Below are 19,828 nucleotides of genomic sequence, written 5' to 3' on the forward strand. Positions count from 1 at the left end.
CCCTGCCATCTGAGGTAACACAGAGGGAAGAAGATTAGTACGGAAGCACAGTTGGGCCTTAGAAATGAGAGGGTCCAGAACCCTTAAGTTGGATTACAGGCTAACATTTATTATGACATAAGCTTTCTTGGATTAGCATCTATTTAATCATATTCAAGGACTGTTATCCTCGAGTGACATGTATAAATACTAATTGATGTAGAGAGAGGTTAAAAATTTGCACCCATGAGTTTCTTTTCCTGTCAACTAAGGATAATGTTCAATGCATCTGATAAATGGGACTCTTAATTCATGAAAGTTTATGCCATAATAAATTGGTTAGCCTTTAAAGTGCTGCAATATTCTTTGTTTAGATTAGAATGGACAAGAAAATATAAAGTAGGGTAGGAGAAGGAAGAAAAGCGTTGGGGACTGACCGATAATGTAAGAGATCATAGAGCAGCAGGTGCAACAAGACTCCTAATGTCATGTTACTGAATTCTGTAGTCATGTGTATATTATGTGTAAAGATTTGTTGTAAAGCTACTAAATTTCAGCATCTGTCTTAATTGCAGGGAATCCCTTTGCTACCTGTATTCTGCCTTTTAATCTGTCCTTTTAAACCTATTCTTATCTGAAAGATGTTCCATTGAATGATGCTTGCCATTAAATTTCTGTTCATTTTTTCTATGCTGTGCTCTATTAAGATGAGATTAACGAGAACTGTATATTGTTGGAAGCATGAGCTACCACTTGTAGGCATTTTATGATATATTCTGCATTATTTCACCTTCCATTGATTATTAAGGAGCCTGGGGCAGCAAACAACAAGTTTAAAATCAATGAGAAAAATTAAATACTTGAATAAAATATTTACCAGGTAATTCCTAGTATAAATATTGGTAAAATGTTTTATTAGATTTTAAATATTCAGTTAATATCCTTGCATTCTTTTATCATGCTCGGTAAAAGTATAGCACTCCTAATTTGCTGAGCAAACTTGTTAGCAACAATGAAATTTCATTTCTGACTGGTTACACACCCTTTTCATTTACTGCCATGCCCCCAATAGTGCATTAAATAAAGATACGGTTGCTTTCCAGGAACTCCATCTGCACATGAGACAAGCTGTGTAGAACATTTGTATATAGCTCTGTGTTCCATTTTATATTTAGTAGCTTTGTAGCTTTATGTTTAATATTTATAACCTCAGTAGCATGTGAGTGAAGGGTTTTATGTATTAGTAGCATATATGTTTTATCCTAGACACATAAGAACTTGTTTTTCAAAGCTTGACTGTGAATAGAAGTCATTGCTTAGGCTTAGTTAATATCTCACTTAAATCTTATATTTTGTTTTACTTAAAAATAAGGTGTGACTTCTGGAAATGGAAAGAGAATTGTAAGCAAATATATAATCTACACATTGGACCTTAGCATAGATACAACCCTACTGGGCTCAATATTGCCTTACTTTTCAAGCCTTCCCATCCTTATTCTTTTATTATTGTTTCTTGTGATTACCAAAATCTTTAAAATCCATTTGAATGGTAGTCTTGCAATCATCTAAAATGTTACCTCCCTGTTTGAAATGGTTCCACAACAGCTAATTAATAACTTGGCCATTATTAATTTAATAGCAGTATATTAGTAAATATTTAACAACAGAGCTTATTAATATATTGTTGATTAATGAATCCTTTGCTGCCATTCTCCTCACTGAATGAGTTGTGAATTAGCAGAGGCTTTCCATACTGGAAGTCCAGCAGGGTACGGGTGTTCTTCAATTCCTCCTTCCCCCCCCCCCTGCAACCTTCCCTACAATGTTCCACACTGTCCTGGAGGGTTCCCCAACCCTCTAGAACAGATATTTTACAAGTGTATTTAGCTGAATAGGTTAGCAGAGTTTGGGAAAATATTCCCCCATCCCCTCCCTTTAAGTTAGGCAATGCCTTCTCTGGATGGACAGTCATTTTGCGAGTGGGAGCGGAACATAGGATTTCACACTATATTTAATAGAGTTTAAACCTGTTTAAGCATCTCTATTCATCTTCCTTGAATATAATTTGTTTTCCCCATTTCCCCCCCTTTGCGTATACTTGTAAGGCTCGAGAAAATTAAAAGGATTTCAGATTTATTTCTAGAAGTTATAGAAAAATAACATATTCTTTGACAATGAAGAAATGTTTGGAATGTTTGTTTGGAATGAAGAAAGGTGGTGAATACTGTGGTTAATTCAGCCTTAAAAAATAACTAAACAGAAGCCAGATATACGCATCCCAAACTTCTCATCCTCTTCCCACCCACGTCACTGTAGTGTTATGCACACAATTCTACTGTCTCCTTAAGATGAGAGGGTTGTGGAGAGTGCATGCAACTATTACAATACTGCTCTACCATATCACTTGCTGTCTGGTATATAGCTTTAAATGGCCTGAAAGACAGAAAAGATAGAGCGGTGTGGCAGAAGAATGGTTGGTGTAGCTGCAACTTGTCTACTCCCTTGGAAGCAATTGTTACTTGCTCCAGGTGAATTGGAAAATCCTCAAAGATTCTTCAGGAATAAAAGATTCTTTATATTTTAGGCAAAATAATAATAATAATTGTATTCATAACACTAAATGTTGGTCTTCTTTATTTTCTGATTTCATTGACATTTCGCTGCAAGACATATTATTTCTGACAACTTATTCTGAGGTTATTTATTTTTTTGGCAACACATTATTTTGTTAATTTTTCTTAACAGACAACGCAGGAAGCACTGAACAGAGTTCTCTTAACACCTTACCAATAGAAGAATAATTATAATTACAATTACCATTTTTCTCTGTAGCTTTTCATTTTTATTTTGGTTCAGTTAGCATAGCAAACCCCCCAGAAATTAATATATCCTAACAATTAACATATTCTAACAATAGATTCCAGAATTAAATAAATATTATGAAATTTTATAACACATCTATTGAATTGTAGTGTTTAAATCAAAGCAATTGTTGTTTTTGGACAATTGAACAGTTGCCTGCTTTGGATGGGGTTGCACTCACTTGAAAAGCAGGTTTGTAGTTGGGGTACTTCTGAATCCATCTTCGTCACTAGAGGCTCAGGTGACCTCAGTGGCTAGTGCTTTCTGCCAGCTTTGGCTGGTAAAAAAGCTACAGCTGTTTATGAACCAGGGTTGCCTGACCACTGTCATCCATGCACTGGTAACCTTTGAGCTGGATTACTCCAATTCACTTTTTATGAAGCTGCTCTTGATGCTTGGTCCAGAAGCTGCAGCTGGGGCAGGATATTGCCAGCATGTTACCCCACTGTTGAAACAATTGCACTGGCTGACAATTAGCTACTGGACTAAGTTCAAGGTGGTGCTTTTGGTGTATACAGTAGACGCTCAGGTTGTGAACGTGATCTGTGCAGGAGGCACGTTCGCAACCCACAGCTCTGCATCTGCGCATGCGCGGGTCATGATTCAGCGCATGCGCAAAGTGCGATTTAGTGGTTCTGCGCATGTGCAAGCGCCGAAACCCGGAAGTAACCCGTTCCGTTACTTCCGGGTTCGGCACGGTATGCAACCCAAAATTGCACAACCTGAAGCATCTGTAACCCGAGGTATGACTGTAAATTGCTATTCAGCTTGGGGCCAGGATATACTTTATATAACAAATTGACCCCATGCACTCTACAGATGAAGATCTTATCAGATCCACACCATGTCAGAATAGGGCCTTCAGTGTTGTGGCACCTAGCCTTTGGAACTCCCTCCCCTTGATATTATTATTATTATTATTATTATTATTATTATTATTATTATTATTATTATTACTACTACTACTACTACTACTACTACTACTACTAGACAGGCACCATCTCTGTTCTCTTTTTGGCACCTCCTGAAGACCATACTCTTTTCAGTTGCCTTTTAAGCTGAGATCTTTCCCAATCTGTATCTGTATTGGATATGTTTTAAATGTTTCTATTGTTTTATCAGTAGGTGTTTGCTGCCCTGGGCTCATTTGAGAGGAAGGTGGGAGATGGTGGTGGTGATGATGATGATGATGACAGTTCTTAGGATGATCTCCTGTTAGCATAAAGTCAGCATAGAATGGACCCCCTGCTTTGGGGGTTGCTTTGGAGAGAAGCAGCATATTGAATTTTGATACTGAATATGGGCGGGGAAGATTTCCTTTTGACCATTCTTCTCCGGCTTGGTGCCCTCCAGATGTTGTTGGACTACAGCTCTCATCTCCCCCAACCATTGGCCATTCTGGATGGGGCTGGTGGGAGTTGTATTCCAAAATATCTAGAGGGCACTGGGTTGGGGAAGGGTGTTTTGATCGTGATCTGCTTAAAAGTTCAATCCTGGTTTGTATAAGTAAATAATAATAATGTAATGCTAATGTTTTCATCCAGCCACTACTCCTTCCCCAAATACTTCTTTTTCATCTGTTCTTTGCTATATGCAGTCACAGCTGTTTAATTAAATCTTTTGACTACCTCACATCAAATATTATAAAAATAGAATGTTTCTAGAGATGTCAAAAAAGACCCCGCAGCATATTTATCATTCTAGACATTTCCTATACTGTTATAAAACTCCTGAAATTGAATAAAGCTTATCTCATGAGATCTGCAAAACACGGTAGGTCTTATTTGCACATCACTTTAAACCATAGTCAAACTAAATAATCTTTAAAATGTGGTCGTGCATCAAGCCAGCGCACACTGCTGAAATTCATGAGTTCATTCCATGCAGCACTTCACTCTACCACCTCTCCTGCTGGTGTCACGTTCCTGGTAGCAAATTGGTGGTTTAGCTTACTTTGAAACCATGAGTGGTAAGCCATGAACAAAATCAAGGTTTATTTGGAAAGAAACAAACCATGAACCAGGTTCAGACATTACACTAAACTAAGCCATTGCTTGCCTCCTGGCAGCACAGCAGCTGTAAGAGTGGGGGTGGAGCAAAGGACCCACAATTTTAGTGGTGTGCACTTTTCAGCTGCATGTTCACCTTTAAACCACAGTTTAGTTTTACTATGGTTTAAAGTAACATGTGGATCAGACCATAGTTAGTGGCTGCAATTACTCCTTTTTTAAAGTTCTAATACATTTATTGTAATACAGTCATACCTCTGGTTGCTAACGTGATCTGTGCAAGAGGCACTTTTGCATACCGCAGCCTGAAGCACTGCATCTGTGCACGCGCGTGACGCGATTCGGCGCTTCTGTGCATGTGCATGACATTTTGTGTTTCTGCGCATGCGCAAGCACCAAAACCCAGAAGTAACCCGTTCCGGTACTTCTACGTTTGGCACGGTTCGCAGCCCAAAAACGCGCTATCCGCAGCGTTCGTAACCTGAGGCATGACTGTACCAGTTTTGCTGTGTGTTGTTTTTAAAAAGATTTGGGTTTGGACTTCAAATTTTCCGCCACCCCCAGCCTTGGCATAACTCTGATATTTGTATGAATGCAGACCCTTTTGAATGTGTATGTGTGCCCATGCACTGATGTGCATGTGCTTTCCTGTATTCTGTCAGAAGGATTTACTGGTCACATAGCTGTTTTCTTTCCTGTCTACCTTCTTTCCTGCTGTTCTTCTCCATCCGTCCCTTTTGGGCTATGAAATGGGGAGGTGAATGAAGCTCCCAGTTAGCTCTTTGCTTTGAGCAACTAGATGCGCACATCTACCTTTGCTCTGTTTCCTACTCCTCTGAGTGCACTGATACCTTTGAATATATTTATGTTGATGCTCTCTGAACCTAATTAGATGTCTTCCAACTTTCCAAGAGTTGCATCCAACATTAGTTCTATTCAGAGTAAAAACCAAAGAAATTCATGGACATGACTTAACTTAGGTTCATCAACTCTGAGTAGAACTAACATTGGATACAGCCCCATGTGAACAAATGCTCCTTTAAAATGGAGACAATAATCTACTTAATGTTTCAGGTTAATAATCTATTTTTCAGATAACTGCTATTGAAATTGATCTTAAACTCAAATAGAAAAAGCTCATATATATGTATAGTGTGTGTGTGTGTGTGTGTGTGTGTGTGTGTGTGTGTGTGTGTTTCACACTTGATAATCAGTTCACTTTTGGACTTAAATTGTATTTATAGTAATTAAAGGTTCATATTTTTCTGCATTCATCAGATGTTTGTATAACTGTTTTTGTTTCTTCTTAGGAATCTGGGTAAAAATGGCTTATCTAACAGTAGCATTTTATTGGATAAATGTCCTCCTCCAAGACCACCACCACCTCCATATCCTCCCCTGCCAAAGGACAAGCTTAATCCACCTACACCTAGTATTTATGTAAGTATTGTTTAGACAGTTGTAAGAACATTTTGTTGCTTTTTAAAATAAAAGACTATATGCTGATCATGTTTTACTAGAAATACTCTTGCTATAATCCATAAAACCCTTTAGATTTATAAAGGGCCTAGTACGCATCAAAACATTTTTCACAAAGCATATTGTCTTCTACCCACCTCCCAGTGCTGCATTTTAAACAGCTTTTCAAAGTGGTTTATAAAGCAAAATGACTTATTAAATGCAAATACTGTAAAGGGATAGGAATTCTGCTGAACAAAAAGAGCTCATCAGGCTCATGGCCACTAATTTAATACCTATTTTGGAAACCACCTGGAAATGCAGGTTTATAACATGAAATAAGTCTTCGAGTGTCTATGTTTGTATGTGATATTAACTATGGTATAGCAGGCTGTGAACAAGCCTAGCTTCCTCCCACATCTGCACATTCCCAGATCTGCCTCTCCTCCTTCCACACAGCCAGACACAGAACTTTGGTTTACATTTACAATGGTTAGTTCAAACCATTCAGTTTCAAAAACCATGGTTCAAAGTGGGCTTGCTTTAAACTAGGGTTGTGGAACCTGTGGTCCTCCAGATGGTTTTCGACTCCAACTGGCTGATCCAACAAGCACTGTTTGTATTTAGGGATGATGGAACTTGTCCAACAACGTTTGGAGGGAACAGGTTCTCCACCCTTGCTTTACACTTACCATAGTTAATGTCAACTACAGTTTGTCATTACAAACCAAAAATAGAAGCAAAATATTATGTGAGCCTAATAGGACTCTCGAAGCTGGACTCATTTTGGTCCTAGAGAACCATAGTATAGCAGGATGCTCAAATGCAGTCATTGTATGCTTAACATTTTATATTCTGGAATTCAGATTATGTATCTCTTTGTTTCTGTCTCTGAAAAATATTTCAGTTGCCAACATATTCCTATAACATACATACCCTTGTAACTTTCTAAATACTGCAATAAGTACTTTTTCTATAGCAACTAGGAAAAAACAACCACACACTAGAGAGCACACATCTTGAATCATTGCAGAACAATTGCATGATGAACTGCTACTGCTTTCTGCATATCATCTTAGTCAGTGCTTTTTTCTGGGGGTACGCAGGGGTACGCATATCCCTAAACATTTTGTGAATCTTTGTACTTTTGTCCATTTACTGTATTTATTTTTTTCTGATTTTCTTGAGTCAAAATGAGAGTACCCCTAAACATTTTTTAGAAAAAAAGCACTGATCTAAGTATACTTCTTGAAGTATCCTTAGCAACCCATAAATAACTTCTAATGAGTAGCAATACCATGCCATGCTGCATGTAATTGTTAGGAAGCATTATGACAAGGGACTGATACAACTCTGCATTCAATTTCCTTGCATTAATACTGAACTTTCTCTTTATTTTTTTAGTTGGAAAACAAGCGCGATGCTTTCTTCCCACCTTTACATCAGTTTTGTACAAATCCGAACAATCCTGTTACTGTAATACGTGGCCTTGCTGGAGCTCTTAAATTAGGTAAGTTTGAGTTAGAAAGATTTACTTTGTTTGGGCTGTATTGAACTAAGTCAAATGCAGAGTACGGCCATGGAAATCGGTTGACTTTATTGATTTTTAAGGGTCTGCTTATGTATGATTTAATTGTGCATGGCCCTATATTTAGATATTTTTCTTTAATACAAATATTTACAAGTGGAGGTGCTCCTAAAGTACTTACAGATCACTTGGTCTGTGTATTTTTGTTTTCATATAGTTTATGGTAACATGTCTTTTAGTGGCCAATGCATAAAAAAGTAAAAATGTACTGAACTGGAACTGGTAAGGTATGTTCTACGAACTCAACTGCCTATCTAATTCTGCAAATTCAAACTGCTCAGTAATTTTTATTGATCTCTAACCAATACTGCAGTACACAGTTTTGGACTCTGGACTTACAGTGCTCTGCTCCCCGGCCTTTAGATGGTAATGTGTATTATGTCACTTATTTCAAAATATGGTGAGCCAGTTACGCTGCACTGAGGGGCTCTTCTGCTGATTCTGCTGGGTAGGGTTCTGGACATATGCCACAGGTTTTGGTAGCTTTTTGCTTTGTGAAATCTACCATCCTTTTAAAGGAGATTTGGCTGAAGAAAGTTTTCTGAAAACCTGAAACTGTTAAGCAGGTTTTGATTCAGCTGAGAAATATTTATTGAATTGATCATGTATTAATGTGCTCATAGCTAGTACTGTCTAAAGCTTTAGCTTGCTTACTCATTTATCTCTGCTGTTCATGCAGCAGTAGTGCATGCAAAAGAGCTCTCAGTTTAAGTACATGCTTGTTCCCTAGATCTAGGACTCTTCTCTACCAAAACACTGGTAGAAGCTAATAACGAACACTTAGTAGAAGTAAGGACACAGCTATTACAACCATCGGATGAAAACTGGGACCCCACTGGAACAAAGAAAATATGGCGTTGTGAAAGCAGTAAATCTCAAACTACCATTGCTAAATATGCACAGTACCAGGCCTCTTCATTCCAGGAATCATTAAGGGTAAGTAGGGCATTATAATTTATTTGTCAATTAAGATCTGTTCCTGATCTGTATCATATAGGCACACTTAACTTTACTCCAAAAGCATAGGTTTTTGAGATACAGTAGAATATGTATAGTCATTTACAGCAGGATAACCAAGGTGGCTAAAGTACCTTGTCGTTTGCAGTTAGGTCCTCCTTTGAGGTTATAAAACAAATATATATAACTATTCTAAGCATGATAAAAAGTTATTAACATTTTAGAAAATAAACATTCCTTACCTTTATAAGACAACCTAACGTTTGTTTGTTTGTTTGTTTGCTTGTTTGTCTATTAAATTTCTATATCACCCTTCATCCAAAGTTTACAAGGTGGTTTACAATATAAAACCACAAAAATGCATACAGTATGAACAAACAAAAACAACACCTCCCCCAGTATTTTTATATATTGAAAATGTTATTCTTAAATGTGGAGAAATCATGCTTGCTTGCACTGTTTTTATATTTGGTACAGAGCAACCTGCAATCTGCTATAAGTTACCAGTTGCATTCTGTTCGTTTTTATGCAGTTGCCACAACATTTACCATATTGAGGAAGAAAACTGTTTGCCAAGTTGTTTCATGCTTTTTGAAAACTATACCGGGGTGTGTGCCTGTGTTTCTAACTACTAATATCTAGCACAGTCTTGGAACATGGGCTGCCTTGAGAGAGCTTAAGAGGTATACAAACCCAGTAATATCAGTGGGCTGATGCACGTATAAGAGAAACAGTAAAAAACAACCTCTGCTTGATAAATAGATACAATTTGAAATTATTTGTGCAAAATTATTCGGAAGGGAGGTTTTGATTACTGCTTGCAGTAGGAAATGAGAAACAAAGGAACAAAAGATAGACACAGTAATATTAAATCTAAAATACTTACTAAGAGAATGTAGCCTGGGATTACATATGGTGGAAGAATGTGAAAGAACCAACAAACCAACAGGGGCTGTGACCAGGGCAAAAAAATGGTGACAAAAGAAATGGAAGATGGACTGGTTTGGTGGGTGGGTACATTCTGAGATTCTGATAGTACTTTGTTGGGCTGATCAGGGACACAAATGGGATTTTTCTAGATTGCCAATGGTGATGGGGGAAATGGGATATCCACTGAAGATTTTCGGCTGCTGGTTGGAGAAGGGAGCCAGCATTGTATTCTCCCAGATAATTCCAACGCTGTTGGAGGGTGGGGGCTTCCAGAAGCATTGAGCCTCTTTGATTCTGAGGGCAAAAAGGTAAGCTAGAAAGATCAGAGAATGTGTCAAAGCATTGAGCGCAATAGAACTTTGGGTGGTTCATGAATGGGGCCCTACTTTTTCAAGTGGAAAACGTAGGGAAATGAAACACATGTCCGAATAGTTTTTGGACAAATGTATTACTGTTAGATGAAAGGGAATGTCTCAAAGGCTTTCTGGTTTTTATATGTTAGATAGTAAAACGTGGAGATTCTGTAGTGGAGCAACCACCACATCCAATTCCCCACTGACTAACTGTGGCTGAGGCAGAGACCTCCTTCTCTTTTCTCCCTTTTCCCACTCCAGTTGACACACTTGGGAGAAAAAAGGGTTACACTAACCCAGGGCAGGAGTAGATCTGGGCCCTTTTAAGGGACCTGTTGGGGGAATGAAGTCTTAGAATCTTCTAGCTCCACATTCTTCCCGACATACCCCTGAAATGCTCTCCCTTTCTCTCCTGCAAATCACTTCCAGAACGTGGCTGGTGGGACATGTACAACTGCAGAGCTTTCTGTGGGTATACCAGGGGGCATCCAACAGCATGGCAGGTCATATTATTGATACAGTGGCACTTAATGCTGCTTCCACAGGTCCTTCAGCCAGCTTTGGGTTTACTTCCCATTAATTAACAGAATTGTGGAATTAGAAGCAAGAAAGTATAGTGCAAATCAGATCAACTGTAGAAGAGGGTGCCCTACATTTAGTATTCTCTCTCAAGTTTTTTTTAAATGTTGGAATTATAGATATACTGATGCCGTTGTGTTTTTATTTATTGTCTTTTTATATTTTGCTGGATGTTGCCCAGAGTGGTTGGGGAAAGCCAGTCAGATAGGTTGCTGCTGCTGCTGCTGCTGCTGATGATGATGATGATGATGATGAAAATGTGGGTGCTGCTCAGGGGATGATATTTTTATGGTTGTTCACTGAGATGATTAAAATTATCCTTTCATGAGCTGAGTGGCTTTTCTTGTGGTCAAAAGAGGAGGCAATGACTTTAGGCATCTCCCAGTAAAATCACTTTTCATAGAGGTATCAATAGTTGTTCCATACTGTACTGTTTATGTTTACCAAATATTTGTAGAATTTGATTTTAAAAAATGTCATGTTTGACTTTTGCAGGAGGAAAATGAGAAAAAAAGTCACCATAAGGACCATTCAGATAGTGAATCAACATCTTCTGATAAGTGAGTGGATAGAATTCAGTAGGTCCCTCCCCTTCACATGTGCTCCCAACAGCATAGGAGCTGCTTCTTAAAGCAATCTATACTCTAGAATGGGTGGGGTTGATTACATGTGGTTTTTCCACATATTTAGAGAGGTGAGAGAATGTGGTCAAGACCAATGTGATCAGATCCACTGGTATCCACATGCATGCATCCTGCATAATGGGATTACACCACATAGAAGTAACTGGAAGCATGTATGAATTAGGTCACAGTGAAAGGAGAAGCAATAGAATAAGTGTATTAATACATTGGCTCACCATCTTCAATGGAAAGAAATGTAGTCGCCTCAGACCTTAACTGGTGAAGAGGGTTTCTCAGTCACATATATTTCCAGAACTACATTGATTTTTTATGTCTGGATACATATGTATTGTGTGTTTTGTATTCTTAATGTCTCCATTTCTAATCTTATATATGCATAACTCATGAATATATTTTCTATTTTACATTGCCCCCAGCACAGGCATGAACAAACTTGTAGCCTTGTAGAATCTGTGTTGCTTTTTACTAGAACCCCAAGATTCACCAATCAGTGGGGTGCAAAATAGTGGCAGGGTAAGGTAGACAAACCCTTAGAATTAAGGAACAGGGTACCTAATAGCACATGCTCAGTCCAGTAATCTGATTTCAGTAACAAAATGGTTTCTCTTTTGAAATATTTTTTTTAATTGAATTACCAAATTTTTACAAATTGACTTCAAATTAAATAATTATATTGTTTCATAGCCCTTTCACACAAAAATGTATTCCTAGCTCATGGTGATCACTTAGGTTTAAAAAACACACAGGCTATGAAAGTCACATTTTAAGATGCTGTTTTTTTTCCAAAAAAAATAGTTAAAATTTATAACTATAATCTATTTATTTTATAGCTCTGGGAGGAGGAAAAAAGGACCTTTTAAAACTATCAAATTTGGGACCAACATTGATCTTTCAGATGACAAAAAGTAAGTAAATCTACATGTACATAGTCACCATAGGGAACTAAATCTTCTCAGGATACCAAACTTCGAATATTTTTTCCTGGATTGTATTATCAACTTAAATTTTACTGAGCTGCACCCCCTAGGTCAATAATATGGGGTGTTGACTGCTGTACCTTTATTTTATAAATTAGGTAAGATAATTAATAGAACAGTGCTGGATTTGACAGCATCCTGAATCTAGCAAGTTCTGATTATTTTAGGTAGTGTTATGAATATGGTACACCAAGATAGATGGACACAGATATGGGAAGAGGTTGAGGATATGTGATCCAGAGCAAAGGAGACTGAATCCTTCCTGCTTCCTTTTCAGTTCATAACCCAGCAGCTATATTTTTAATTACCTACAGTTTCTGAGCAGGCTTCAGAAGCAGCCCTAATGGATTGTGGTGATCTACCTGAGAGATTACCAGAACATGGATAACCATAGTGAGGTTATCTCTGCTCAGAAGAGGGACACAGTTAACACACTAGCCTCATGCAGTGAAAGGCACCCTATGACTCTAATACCACTGGACCTCCAGTGACAAGCATCCACAGACTGCATATCTGGTCCTTTTCAGGAGTGCAGGACTATCCAGAACAGGTTGAACAGCACCTTCATGTGCAAATGAGCCATACTCTAAAATAATTTCTGTTTTAGCAGAATTGGGCTTCAGTTTACTAGACTATCCATTATTGATTCTGAACACTGATCTCACATGCTCACTGCCTCACCTGAGCCTAATGTAAAGAGGGGAGAGACATGGTGAGATTCAGTTCCAAAACTCTAGATTGCTGTGCTTCGTCCTGAGGTTATTGGATATACAAAAGGAGTGTGAAGGTGCCTGATATGGGAATGTTGTTCTGTGAAATTATCACTTTTCATCTCCCATGTATGTGGTGGACACTATTATTTTCTTCCTTGGGGTCTACCAACATATTCATTAAGGTGTAATCTTCAAACAGCTTTCTGCTCATGAAAGGTCCAGGTGAAAGACCTTGTGCATGCTTGTGTGCCAGCATCTCAGTGTTGGAGCCATAGGGTGTGTCTTGCTGCTGCTGCTGCTGCCGCTGCCGCCATGACTCTTGTGGAGAATTGAGTGGTGTCCAGTGTGGCATCAGCTATGAAGGCTATGGCCCTAGAGATTGATTGGATTCGACATGATTTGATTTGATACTTGCTTTATCTTTCCCAAGGCTAGCCCAAGCAACTTACAACCAAACCTTTTGTAAGGTCTGGTGCAAGTTTTGCTGGGGGCCATCCAGTACATTGGCTACCCACAGGACTACCAAATGGATGTAGATGGAAGCAGAGCATGAGGCTTTCAGTGAAAGAAAGCAGTTGGATTTGTTAGTTCTCATAACCAGCAAACCACCATAATCATTCTGCGATCCTACACAGCCTATTGTGGCTGGGCATTGGGTTTTTGTTCATGAAAAAGGCTTAAGACAGTATAAATTAGTTATCTAATACAGCATCCCAAAAGGGTCAATAAATTTTACTTGTGTACAAATATGAAGGGCTTTTTAGGGTAAATGTGTAAGTAATGTAATTGGTTTTTGCATCTCCAAATACCACATGGATTAATTTGCTGTTTTACAACAGGTGGAAGCTACAGCTTCATGAACTTACAAAGCTTCCTGCTTTTGTGCGGGTGGTATCAGCAGGAAATCTTCTCAGTCACGTTGGTCATACAATCCTGGGAATGAATACAGTCCAGTTGTATATGAAGGTGCCAGGCAGCAGAACACCAGGTGAGTAATGTGAAGTGCTACATACTGACACAAAAAACCTCTTCATTTTTACCATTTCTGAATTGTTCTGTCTTCTTTTTGCAACTTTACTTTTCATTAATAATTCTGAATTATACATTTATACATCCTATTGATTCTGAAGATTTTCTTAGTAGTGCTTGCAGCTACTTTCGTAGTGGCTCTTTGACTGCAGTGATGACCATATAATATTGCCATTGATTTCAGTTTCCAACAAATGTAGCATAAGATCACTAATAAAACCCAACAATTAAAAAGCTGCCTTGGACTCCTGGGGGCGGGGGGAGGTAGAGTGTAAATGAAATCAATAGTAATAAATGGATAAAAATCCATTCTTCTTGCTCTTGCTGCTCTGGCCACATGATGCAGCTCCTTAAGTTCCTATGATGACTTCCTGTCTGCTACAGGATACTTCACTAGCTTTTCTTCCTTAGTTTCTAATGTGGGGATCACTAACACAGCACCTTCATTTGCACCCACAGGAAGGAGCTCCAGACTCTGAGCTTTCCCTTCCTTTTCCTTAAGTCTCTAATCCTCTTAGAAAGATTGTTAGGAAGTAAAATGTCTGGATGCCCTTAGAAAATGAGTTAACCTGACTGCTGGCTTTCTCTTCCCATTTAGTGCAATTTTCCCACGTGCATTTAATTTTCTAATAGTCTGTGGAACCTTCTAGAAACCAGGAAGCATCTTTCCTGTGGTAGGTTCATCTGAGATCAGGTCCTTCCAGTAATTTTATAAATTCAGGTGGATGTTAAATAATCCACTCCCCAAATGGCAAATGCAGAATGTGAAAACTTTGCAAAGAGGCTTAGGCATGTCTCCTGCTGTGCAGGAAGTGATATCTAGGTGCGCATTAAGAATTCACTGCAAAGTTAACTTACCGTACAGTGGTATACATGTCTACCTCAGATGTAAGTCTCTGTGTTTCATGGGACTTACTCTCAGGTAAGTGCCGATAGTTATGCTTTATTTCTTCATCAACAGTTTATATACTGCTTAATTGCATGGCAACCTAGGCTGTGGTTTAGTGTTGGAACTGGGGTAAATAAGGTTCTTTTGCCTTTAATAGCTTTTCCTTCACAGTCAGGACCAGGAGGACATAGTCAACTTCCTGTGGTAAACTTAAGATTGTTGTGGGGTGGGGGGGAAGCAGTGACTTCACTCTCTCTAACATTGCACTATGCCATGACGTGTTATGTTCCCCTGCCTCTTGACAGCCATTTTGTGACTGGCAGCAATAGCACTCTATCAAAATGTGCCTGCTAGTCTAAGAAAGTTGGCACCCCCTGTTCTAACGCCTCCATGGCCTTGAGTCACTTTATATCTGCCCTTGCATCCCAACATATCCCTTCACTTGCTCTACACCATCACCCTCAGCCATTCAAAGACCACCCGTTCGCCTCAGAATGGCTGCTGTTCCTTCCATGTTGCCTGTTATGCATGAAATTGCCTCCAATAGAATGTCTGTGATGCCACTGCTATTGCTTTCTTCAAATTCCTCCTCAAACCCCACCTTTTAAATGATGCTTTTGACACAACTCATTAGTCCCCATATCCAACTGCAGCTGAGAATAATTGCATATTCTTTCCCTATTTACCCAAGGCGCCATTCCCCTCACTTCCTTAGTTTTATGGATGTTAAGCCCCCTGAGACAGGGACCTACCACTTCATTCTTTATAAAGCGTCACATGCATGTATGATACTATATAAAGAATAATAATAATACTTGTACACTAAACTACATCAAAGTCACTCTTGGTCACCCTGATGAATTACCTTTACAGAGAGGAGGACAAGCAGAACTTGTAGTTGCTTCCTGATCTCTCTGTGGCTTTCAATACTAGTGACCTTGTTATCCTCTGGGACCAACTCCATGGAGTGACAATTGGGTGCCCTGTGTTACAGTGGTTCCTTTCCCAGTTACAGGACCAAGTCCAGACAGTAGCATTGAGAGAGGGCTTTTTGGTCCTCTGACAGTTATGCTTTGAGGTGCTGCATGGCACTATTTTATCCCCAATGCAGTTTAATATCTATATGAAGCCACTGGGAGCAGTTAATAGGATTTTTGTGGCAAGGTGCCATTAATACAGGCAGTGACCATTTTAGGAGCATTCAATGTGCCATCACCAATGTACAGGTCTTTTTGGACCTGGAAGAAGGTGGTTCGGGGGCACTTATGCGTGCCGATGCACGCAGGGGCCAGGAATGGAACCCCCACACGAAAAGGTCGCTGCCTGTGTGCTGATAATACTCAGCTCTATTTCCCCATAACGTCAGAATCGGGAGAGGCCATATAGGAAGTGCGCTGGTGCCTAGACATAGTGGTGGGATGTATGAGGGAAAATAAGCTCAGCTTGAATCCTGGTACAATGGAGGCACTATATGTGAGCAGTTCCTGTGTCTTGAGAAATTTGTGAATTGCCTGCCCTGGACAGGGTTGCACTCTCTTTGAAGGGGCAGGTACACAGACTGGATGTGCTCCTGGATTCAATTGTGTGTCCGGATGCCCAAGTAGCCACAGTGACTAGAAGCATGTTTTTCCAGCTGTGCCTGGTACAACAGCTACAGCCATTACTGGACCAGGAGAGCTTGCCCACAGTAGTTCAGATGCAAGTGACATGTAAGATTGGATTACTTCAATGTACTCTATTCAGGGCTTAACCTGGAAACTACAATTAGTACAGAATGCTGCAGCATAGTTGCTGACAGGATTAAGACCCTGCCAACATATAACACCTCTGCTCTGAGATGTGCACTGGTTGCTGATTTGTTACTGGGCCAAGTTCAAGTTGTTACTATTGGTATATAAAGCGCTTAAGAGCTTGGGACCCACTTACTTGCAGGATCACCTTACCCCATATGTACCCACTTGACTGTTTTGTTCTGCAGAACTGGCCACATAATAATCATTCTGCACTTGTAAGAAATTGGTCTTTTAGTGTGGCAGCACCTACACTTCGGAACTCTCTGCCTATTGACACCAGGCAGGCAGCTTCTCTGTTGTCCTTTTGGGGCCTTCTTAAAACATTTTTCTTTAGGCAAGGCTATCCAGGCATGTCGGTGTAGACATGTTTTAATTTCTTCTTAGTGTACTTTAAAATGTTTTGATGTGTCTTTAACTTTTTTGTTGATTATTTTAATACTTGTATAAACCGCTTAGAGGTTTTATTACAATCAAGTGGTATGTAAATTTTCTAAAGTAAATAAAATATAAATTCAGAGCTGTAGTTTAAATCCCAAAGCTTACTTGGAACACGTGTGTCTCAGAACGTTATCTGATAAATAGCAAGGAATATGTAATTCTCTCAATCCTCCTTACATTTGTAAAATGAATTGGTAATGGTTGCATATTACTGCAGCTTTCATCAGAAGTTAACTATGCATCAAAGTTCCTACAATATTTTTTTGAAATATCCTCCTTCCATCTCTAAATTCTATGATTCGTATCCATTATTATATAACCTATAACTTGCTGAAATAATTAAAGTTTTAAAAGTACTAGAATCTGACAGCTCTGATTTCAGGCAGTTTTGAACATCCCATTTTTCACCTGGATGCTTAAGTGCATTGTGGCAGTTCAACTTCTGGTTTTCCTGCATGAGACTGGTTATCTACACCTATCTAGCTACTGATTAGGTTTTTTGACTGCAACTGTCTTCAATTAGATATTTTAATTTATAATTGATTTATGTTAGATGTCTTCAATATCAGATATGAAATGTGGGGTATTAATTTGTAAATATAGTAAGTTAAACTGATGGAATAGTACCAGTCCTAGTCTGTTGCAGAACAGCAACCAAAAAATGTTACAACACCTTAAGAGAGATAAAATCATATTCTGGTACATAAAGTAATATATTGCTTACGAAATCATATGCCGCAATGAATTTGTTAATCTTTAAGGTACCACAGGACTCTTATCATTTTTGTTTGCATGTTATGCTCCATATTTTTATAGTGCCCTGCAAACATCAATCATCACTATTATTGTTTTGTTTTTTTCTTATTAATTTCAGGTCATCAAGAAAATAACAACTTTTGCTCAGTCAATATAAATATAGGTCCAGGTGACTGTGAATGGTTTGTTGTTCCAGAAAATTATTGGGGCGTCATGAATGACTTCTGTGAAAAGTACGTTCAGTATTTTCCATCGCCATATGCTGTGCTTCCAATTATTTCACAATCCACTCTGTCTCTAAACAGTGCTATTTGTGATGCTAATTTGGGAGGATATATTACTTTGGTTTGTCCTAGTACAGGGGTTGTCATTGTGGTGTCTGTGGACACCAGTGTGCCCGCCAGTATTTCCTATGGTGCCTGCAAAAAGGCTCGGCAAATATCCTCTCAAAAATCCACAACACACAAAAGACTGTTTGCAGTGGCTCAGCTTCTTCTACGCTGCACATGCCCCCTTAAACATGCACACATTTCATTGGCTGCCCACCCTTCCTTCCATTCTGAACAGAAGTGGAGGTACAAAAAGCTTCTCTCTGTGAACAAGCATGCAATGGTTTCCCCTCATTGATTGTTTTTTTGCAGGAAGGGGGCAAACCTAGACTTTGGTGTGGTCCTGACTCTTTTTTTCCCTTTTGGATGTGGTAGCCATTATAGCATGTTCTCATGGAGACCATTTTGCTTTATACCACGCCCCACACCTTTCAGCCACTTTGTGACTGGCACCCACAGCACTTTTTAACAATTCTAAATATGCACACTGGCCCAAATACGTTAGCAACTCTTGTCCTAATATATTACTTTTTCATCTCTCTCTTCTGCCACCTTCTATATGTTATGGTGTAACAACAATATTGATGTGGAAATGTAGATATGCATTGTTGCAGCTAGAATCTAAAGAACCGCTGCAAGTTCCAACCCATCCCCAGCCAGCAGGACCAATAGTCGGGGACGATGGGAGTTGTCATCTAACAACATCTGGATGACAGATTTCCCATCCCTGGGCTAGCCTGAGAGCTTTTGGGCTTGTGTTTCTTCAAGAGGGTTTTTTCAATCTGCATGGCAAACTTTTAGATAGAAAGGGTTATATGTGATTTGGTAAGAGGGTCTGCTGTTCAAAGAAAAAGACACAAAACTCCTATCCCTTGGACATCCCTAAAACTAGCAGTTGTGAATAAGCCCAGTGATGGTAGCAGATATTCTGTCACAACTAAAGTGGGTATTATTGAAGCTGTATTCCCTGGAAGCAGCAATGTGCTTTTAAAAAAATAGTACTTAGTGCAATAAATCCCCTAATTTAGTTAGTAAGTTCTGCAAACATTAGGATGTAGCAGTTCACTTTGGCTTGGAGGTGTTCACTAAAGTGAAAGTTTCCTGTTTGAGCAAACTTACCTCTTAAGATTATTTATAATAATCTTTTGTCCTTTTATTGTGTACAGCATTTTGGATTGACATGTTTTTGATGTATATAGAATATTTCTGTTGATAAATATTTACATTCACCTTTTCCTGTTTCAGAAACAATATGAATTTTCTTTTGGGCTCTTGGTGGCCTAATTTGGAAGATTTGTATGAAGCCAATGTCCCTGTATATAGATTTATTCAGAGACCTGGAGATTTGGTGTGGATAAATGCTGGGACTGTACATTGGGTTCAAGCTATTGGCTGGTGTAACAATATTGCCTGGAATGTTGGCCCTCTTACAGGTATGATGATGTGTCTTTACAGTTACACAAATACTTCATAAAAGCACTGACACAGCTTTCAACAGACCACACATATTTTTCAAAATAAGAAGCCCTTAGACTGTGTGATTTT

General features: G+C 38.9%; 1 protein-coding gene across 3 annotated transcripts in view; it reads left to right on the plus strand.

Moving 5' to 3' along the window:
• KDM6A (lysine demethylase 6A) overlaps positions 1-19,828 on the plus strand; it is a 104,921-nt gene that overhangs the window by 72,744 nt on the left and 12,349 nt on the right. For 2 of the 3 annotated variants that reach the window (XM_081197153.1, XM_081197154.1), the window contains 8 exons: positions 6,161-6,290; positions 7,713-7,818; positions 8,627-8,832; positions 11,211-11,275; positions 12,190-12,264; positions 13,889-14,037; positions 18,073-18,187; positions 19,529-19,716. In XM_081197153.1, coding sequence (XP_081053279.1) covers positions 6,161-6,290; positions 7,713-7,818; positions 8,627-8,832; positions 11,211-11,275; positions 12,190-12,264; positions 13,889-14,037; positions 18,073-18,187; positions 19,529-19,716 — 1,034 coding nt within the window. Of the gene's footprint in view, positions 1-6,160; positions 6,291-7,712; positions 7,819-8,626; positions 8,833-9,932; positions 10,092-11,210; positions 11,276-12,189; positions 12,265-13,888; positions 14,038-18,072; positions 18,188-19,528; positions 19,717-19,828 lie in introns of all 3 variants that reach the window. The other variant, XM_081197155.1, reaches the window with a different exon arrangement.

The sequence above is a fragment of the Podarcis bocagei genome, assembly GCF_964188305.1.
Source record: "Podarcis bocagei genome assembly, chromosome: 6".
NCBI lineage: Eukaryota > Metazoa > Chordata > Lepidosauria > Squamata > Lacertidae > Podarcis > Podarcis bocagei.